The sequence below is a fragment of the Salmo salar genome, chromosome ssa16 (assembly GCF_905237065.1).
Source record: "Salmo salar chromosome ssa16, Ssal_v3.1, whole genome shotgun sequence".
Lineage (NCBI taxonomy): Eukaryota > Metazoa > Chordata > Actinopteri > Salmoniformes > Salmonidae > Salmo > Salmo salar.
In genome coordinates, this window is record NC_059457.1 from 3,556,295 (window position 1) to 3,564,038 (window position 7,744).

General features: G+C 42.4%; 1 protein-coding gene across 6 annotated transcripts in view; it reads right to left on the reverse strand.

The window, feature by feature from the left end:
• The window catches only part of LOC106573044 (membrane-associated guanylate kinase, WW and PDZ domain-containing protein 2), a 314,920-nt gene extending 307,608 nt beyond the window's left edge, over positions 1 to 7,312 (reverse strand). For 2 of the 6 annotated variants that reach the window (XM_045696840.1, XM_014147669.2), the window contains exon 1: positions 6,495 to 7,310. In XM_045696840.1, coding sequence (XP_045552796.1) covers positions 6,495 to 6,792 — 298 coding nt within the window. In that variant the 5' untranslated portion in view covers positions 6,793 to 7,310. Of the gene's footprint in view, positions 1 to 6,494 lie in introns of all 6 variants that reach the window. The other 4 variants (XM_045696841.1, XM_045696842.1, XM_014147683.2 and 1 more) reach the window with 3 other exon arrangements.
• Positions 7,313 to 7,744: the final 432 nt, after the last annotated feature.

A 7,744-nucleotide genomic window follows, 5' to 3' on the forward strand; every position in this document is an offset into this window, starting at 1 on the left:
AGCCTTAGTAAAGTTGAACATTTATTTTGAGGCCTTTAACTCCACAGCTACAGCACTCACCAGTTTTCTTCTCAGAAGTCCATAGGTCATCCCTGTAGACTGCCCAAAACGAGTGCCTTACAGCTGTAGACTTATCATATAGTTGTCAACTTAGGATAATACCCTAAGCACCACCCAGCAAATTAGGAAAGCCCTAGATATGACATTAGACGATGCCATGATAGGGTCATTTTGCCAAGACCATGGACGTAGATAGAATACAGTCCAATTAGATGATTAAGGTGGCATAACTATATTTTGTTTTGTTTATGCTTTATGCCGCCAGAAAGTGGAATGGGGTGTCTGCTGTCTCTGGGCGAAGAACAGCAGGAGAATTTGTAAGTGGTCAGCCTGGGGACAGTGAGACTGAGATGTGCGTCCACAAGACTACTCCATTTTTTTCTTTCAGCCTTTGAATGAATACAACGTTGCCCGGTTGGAATATTATCGCTATTTTACAAGAAAATATAATAAAAATTGATTTTAAACAGCGTTTGACATGCTTCGAAGTACGGTAATGGAATATTTTGAATTTTTTGGTCACGAAATGCGCTCGCGCGTCACCCTTCGGATAGTGACCTGAACGCACGAACAAAACGGAGCTATTTGAATACAACTATGGATTATTTGGAACCAAAACAACATTTGTTGTTGAAGTAGAAGTCCTGGGAATGAATTCTGACAAAGAACAGCAAAGGTAATCCAATTTTTCTAATAGTAATTCTGAGTTTAGTGAGCCCCAAACTTGGTGGGTGTCAAAATAGCTAGCCGTGATGGCTGAGCTATGTACTCAGAATATTGCAAAATGTGCTTTCGCCGAAAAGCTATTTTAAAATCTGACACTGCGATTGCATTAACTTACATCTAGACGTTCCGCTAGCGGAACACCTGCTCCAATATCCAATGATAGGCGTGGCGCGAAATACAAACTCCTTGAAAATCCGAAAACTTCCATTTTTCAAACATATGACTATTTTACACCATTTTAAAGACAAGACTCTCCTTTATCTAACCACACTGTCCGATTTCAAAAAGGCTTTACAGCGAAAGCAAAACATTAGATTATGTCAGCAGAGTACCCAGCCAGAAATAATCAGACACCCATATTTCAAGCTAGCATATAATGTCACAAAAAACAAAACCACAGCTAAATGCAGCACTAACCTTTGATGATCTTCATCAGATGACACGCCTAGGACATTATGTTATACAATACATGCATGTTTTGTTCAATCAAGTTCATATTTATATCAAAAACCAGCTTTTTACATTAGCATGTGATGTTCAGAACTAGCATTCCCACCGAACACTTCCGGTGAATTTACTAAATTACTCACGATAAACGTTCACAAAAAACATACCAATTATTTTAAGAATTATAGATACAGAACTCCTTTATGCAATCACGGTGTCCGATTTTAAATTAGCTTTTCGGTGAAAGCACATTTTGCAATATTCTGAGTAGATAGCTCGCCATCACGGGCTAGCTATTTGACACCCACCAAGTTTGGTACTCACCAAACTCAGATTTACTATAAGAAAAATTGGATTACCTTTGCTGTTCGTCAGAATGCACTCCCAGGACTTCTACTTCAATAACAAATGTTGGTATGGTTCCAAATAATCCATAGTTATATCCAAATAGCGGCGTTTTGTTGTGCGTTCAAGACACTATCCGAAGGGTAACGAAGGGTGACGCGCCCGGCGCGTTTCGTGACAAAAAAATTCTAAATATTCCATTACCGTACTTCGAAGCATGTCAACTGCTGTTTAAAATCAATTTTTATGCGATTTTTCTCGTAAAAAAGCGATAATATTCCCACCGGGAGTTGTTGTTTTTGTTCAAAGACTGAAAATGAAAACATGGAGTCGTCTCGTGCACGCGCGCACCAGTCTCATTGTTCTCAGATCGACCACTTACCAAATGCGCTACTGTTTTTCAGCCACGGCCTGCAAAGTCATCATTCAACGTTCTGGCGCCTTCTGAGAGCCTATGGGAGCGTTAGAAAATGTCACGTTACAGCAGAGATCCCCTGTTTTGGATAGAGATGATCAAGAAGGCCAAGAAATGGTCAGAGAGGGCGCTTCCTGTTTGGAATCTTCTCAGGTTTTGGCCTGCCAAATGAGTTCTGTTATACTCACAGACACCATTCAAACATCTTTCCCCCTCAGAAGACTGAAAAGATTTGGCATGTGTCCCCAGATCCTCAAAAAGTTCTACATTTGCACCAAAGAGCATCCTGACCAGCAACTGCTCGGCATATGACCATAAGACGCTACAGAGAGTAGTGTGCATGGCTCAGTACATCCCTGGGGCCAAGCTTCCTTCCATCCAGGACCTATATACTAGGCAGTGTCAGAGGAAGGTCCCAAAACTGTGAAAGACTCCAGTCACCCAAGTTGTAGACTGTTCTCTCTGCTACTGTACGACAAGCGGTACCGGAGCGCCAAGTCTAGGACCAAAACACTCCTTAACAACTTCTACCCCAAGCCATAAGACTGCTGAGCAATTAATCAAATGGCCACCTGGACTATTTGCATTCACACCACCACCCCCTTTTGTTTTTATACTGCTGCGACTCGCTGTTTATTATCTATGCATAGTCACTTTACCCCTGCCGACATGTACAAATTACTTCGACTAACCTGTACCCCTGCACAATGACTCGGTACCGGTACCCCCTGCATATAGCCTCGTTGTCATTTTATTGTTTTACTTTTGTTTACATTTTTAATTTAGTTTATTTAGTAAATATTTTCTTAATTCTATTTTCTTAAAACTACATTGTTGGTTAAGGGCTTGTAAGTAAACATTTCACGGTAAGGTCTACACCTGTTGTATACGGCGCATGTGACAAATCAAAATGGATTTGATTTGAACAATCAAAATATGAACTCAGCAAAAAAAGAAACGGCACTTTTTCAGGACCCTGTCTTTCAAAGATAGTTCGTAAACATCCAAATAACTTCACAGACCTTCTTTGTAAAGGGGTTAAACACTGTTTCCCATGCTTGTTCAATGAACCATAAACAATTAATGAACATGCACCTGTGGAACGGTCATTAAGACACTAACACCTTACAGGCGGTAGGCAATTAAGGTCACAGTTAGGAACATTTAGGACACTAAAGAGGCCTTTCTACCGACTCTGAAAAACACCAAAATAAAGATGCCCAGGGTCCCTGCTCATCTGCGTGAACGTGCCTTAGGCATGCTGCAAGGAGGCATGAGGACTGCAGATGTGGCCAGGGCAATAAATTGCAATGTCCGTACTGTGAGACGCCTAAGACAGCGCAACAGGGAGACAGGGCGGACAGCTGATCGTCCTCGCAGTGGCAGACAACGTGTAACAACACCTGCACGGGATCGGTACATCACACCTGCGTGACAGGTACAGGATGGCAACAACAACTGCCCGAGTTACACCAGGAACGCACAATCCCTCCATCAGTGCTCAGACTGTCCGCAATAGGCTGAGAGAGGCTGGACTGGGGGCTCTGGGGGCTTGTAGGCCTGTTGTAAGGCAGGTCCTCACCGGCAACAACGTCGCCTATGGACAAAAATCCACCGTCGCTGGACCAGACAGGACTGGCAAAAAGTGCTCTTCACTGATGAGTCGCGGTTTTGTCTCACCAGGGGTGATGGTCGGATTCGTGTTTATCGTCGAAGGAATGAGTGTTACACCGAGGCCTGTACAGGATCGATTTGGAGGTGGAGGGTCCGTCATGGACTGGGGCGGTGTGTCACAGCATCATTGGACTGAGCTTGTTGTCATTGCAGGCAATCTCATCGCTGTGCGTTACAGGGAAGACATCCTCCTCTCTACCCTTCCTGCAGGCTCATCCTGACATGACCCTCCAGCATGACAATGCCACCAGCCATACTGCTCAATCGTGTGCGTGATATCCTGCAAGACAGGAATGTCTGGTGGCGTTATGTCACACATGCGCCTAACAAAAATATATGGAAACGTCTGCTCTACTCAAAATTACAACCAACTAATTTCAGCATTACTGCCCAAATGGAAGAAGCAAGTGGAAGGGGGTGAAAGTAAGGAACTTGTCTGTCAGCCCTGCATTAAAAACCAAAATTGGCTAAATTGTGATATGTAAAGAAATATACCAGTTTCATTTAAGGCCCAAAACAAAAAAAATCTGCTTGGTTACTACATGATTACATGTGTTATTTCATAGTTTTGATGTCTTCACTATTATTTTACAATGTAGAAAATAGTCAAAATAAAGAAAAACCCTGGAATGACTAGGTGTGTCCACACTTTTGACTGGTACTGTATATGGAGGATACAACCATCTCAGCTCTGCAAATGTTGCTGTGAAGAGACAAAAAAAAACACCCTGAATGCATTGGACATGAAACGAAACATCAATACAAATGTAAAAACAGCCCAAAAAATAGATAAACAAGTTCTGACTTCTTACGAGGTTGTCCTTTCATTATAGGATAGAGACTTCTTGCTGCACCAATCAAAGCAGTGGAGCGTGGTCAAAACCACTCATCTTGGAGCGATGGGAAGTAGGGTCCCAAAATACAATCATATCACACGCAATTTTACCATTTATAAAATATTTGTTATGCAGACTAGCTAAAAAAATAAGTGAAACTTCAAATTATTCAACGGATTATGATAATTTGGTGCTTAGGTTTAAAACGTAAATTTGCACCCCCTATTTTAATTTGCTCCATGGCTCAGACGGTGAAGTGTAGGCTACCGCAAAAAGTTGTTTGGCTCAGTCACGACTTGAGAAGAGGAATACCTTTGCAGGTGTTTCTGAATGGGTAACATTGCAATAAAACCCTGCCCTAAAAAGAAACGTAGACTGAAAAGTATTAGCATGTCATATCATAAGGGAAAACGCATGACATTGGCACTGAAAATATCTGAAGTTATCACTTCAGGTTTCCCACTTCAACCCCAAATATATCATACTGATTCAAATAAATGACTTAAATCGTTGTGCAACTTCATGGGGGAAGTTATGGTCATCGTCTTTCTACAAAAAAAAAAGTGAATTGCCGTGCTTCTGGGAAATGAGCTGTAAAACATGTTTTTAAAGTCTCTCTGCCCCATGGCAAAACTAGTAGAATTGCATTACATTTGTTATAAAATTGCACAATTTTCTCTCTGACCCATGACAAAGTGTGTAGAATTGCAGGAAACTCTGTCGTCAAGAGAGGGGTCACTAAAACGTTTTGCCAGAAGATTTGGGGGCCCCCCAACCCCCAAAAGGCTGAGTGAGAATGTGACATGATATCCTTAGTTGATATTGACTGCTAACATGAATGACTTTCATCTCAAAATGCAGTTATAAAATGCAGTTTATTTCTGTATCTTATGCATTTCTTATGTATTTCTGTATCTTATAGATGTACTATTGTAAAGTGGTTGTTCCACTGGATATCATAAGGTGAATGCACCAATTTGTAAGTCGTCTGCTAAATGACGTAAATGTAAATGTTTTTAAAAAAGCATCACCGTTTATGGCTGTAATGACAGGCTACCTTTGCGCAGAGATTGTGTGCGCATGTTCACGTGTATTCGCGAGCATGTGCTGGGGGGGTGGGGGTCGCAAACCTTTAACCACTCCTTTTTAGGGGTCACGGGCCAAAAGGTTTGAGAGCCACTGAGCTAGCGAACAGACCGCTGATTTGCTGTACAGCTATATAATTGGGTGCAGCGCAAACGTCAAATTATAGGGAGAGAGGATTGCCATAAATAAATATGCAGTTCCAAAAATGGTTTCGTGATCAAGAATATTCACTATTTACTTTGCAAGCTCACCAGCAATAATGGGGCACCAGGCAACAATTACTAGCATAGGCCTACCGGTCTTTTGGCATGTAAAAATGGCTTGATATTAATAATTTACTTAATAAAATTACATTTGGAATTAATCATTACATAATCAAAATGTATTGTAGACAAAATAATAAAATGGACTGTCTGGTAGCATTGAAGTCAGTGCAATTATAGATTTGTGACTTGTGACTTGACATGCTCTTAGAATGCACAATTTGGACTTGACCAGTTCAACTTGGGACTCAGACCTTGTGACTTGCTTGTTAGTAGAATAACAGTGATTTGGTCCCACCACTGGTGGTAGTAGTAGTGCATGTCAACATCAGAGGTGACCCCATAGCAAAATGTGCACCTACGCCCTTCTGGGTATAACACTGGGGTAAATCCTGTATGCAAATGCGACAATAGTCTATGCTTATGGGCACTATTTCTCTTCCATTTGAGTGACATAGTTTACAATAGGCCTACCCATTGACGACACATATATAGGCTATTTCTGATGAGTAGACATACATAAAATAGGCTACAACCAGACAGATGGCTCCTTTCCTTGTCTTTCCCTGTGTGGCGGCTGCTCAAAAACACTCATTCAATGTTCATGCTTTTACGCCTTTGGCCCCGTCTGGCATTCCTCACCTTGTTTGACACACTTGAAGCGGATCGGATCTTTGCAGTGTTTGATGACAGCCAGAACATCCCGGGTGGTGAGCCCGGCCACCGGCGTGTCGTTGACCTCCAGCAGTAACTCATCCTGGGCCAGCTTGCCGCTCTGGACGGTCTCTTTTCCTTGTTTCACCTCCCCGAAGTAGGGGAACTGCCCAATCTCCGCGCCCCCCTTCAGCTCGAAGCCAAATTCTCCCTCTATGCTCCTGGTGACGACCGCTTCGTGGACTTTGTTGGTCCAGTGATTTTTCTTCGTCAGGCTCTTGGACATCGTTGAGCGAGTATCACCAAGCCGGGGCGCCCATCCGATAGCCTATCGTCTCATCCCGGCCTTTGTGTCATACAGATCGGCTCCCACCAGCTCAGAGCGCCGACGGTAGCTCCATCACCGATGCACGCCAGGCGTAGTATCCGTCTAGCACGCAGCGCGTTCAGATAGGGGGTCTGCAGTACAGCTCGGTGGAGAATCAGGCCGTCACACACACACACACACACACAGGCAAGACACAGAAGATAGGCTACTAACTAGCGGGTGAACCGGATGTGAAGTCTGGAGGAGGGGAGATTAATGGTTCGGAGAGGAGGGATGGATTGGATGGATGGAAAGGAAAAAAATAGAGTCGCAAATGAATGTTCTTTAGTCTGCACGGCCAGATTGCTTATAGTGCATAGACCAGTTGCGATTGAGCACGCGCAGATTTAAAGCAACAAGCATCAAATCGTTTATTTCGTCGTCGTCCCTTCCACCACATTCGCTTTCCATGTATTATTATTCCATTGCAGTAAAAAAAAAAAAAAAAAGCATCTGATGTCGGCTGTCTGACTTGTCTCCGATAGCTGCAATGCACATCACGAGTGTCTAATGGTCTGTGTTCAGCCAGTTAAAAGGTAGTGTAGCCTACATTGCCAACAGAAAGTATTCACACCACATTACCTTTTCAAGATGTTGTTGTGTTACAACCTGAATTTAAAGTGGATTAAATTGAGATTGAGTGTCATTGGAATTGTGTTTTTTAGAATTTAAATTAAAAGCTGAATAAGTATGAGTCAATAAGTATTCAACCCCTTTATGGCATGCCTAAATAAGTTCAGTAGTAAAAATTCTAATTAACAAGTGACATAATACGTTAATTGGGCTTACTCTGTATGCAATAATAGTGTAACATGCTTTTTGAATGACTACCTCATCTTTGTACCCCACACATACAATTATCAAGGTCCCT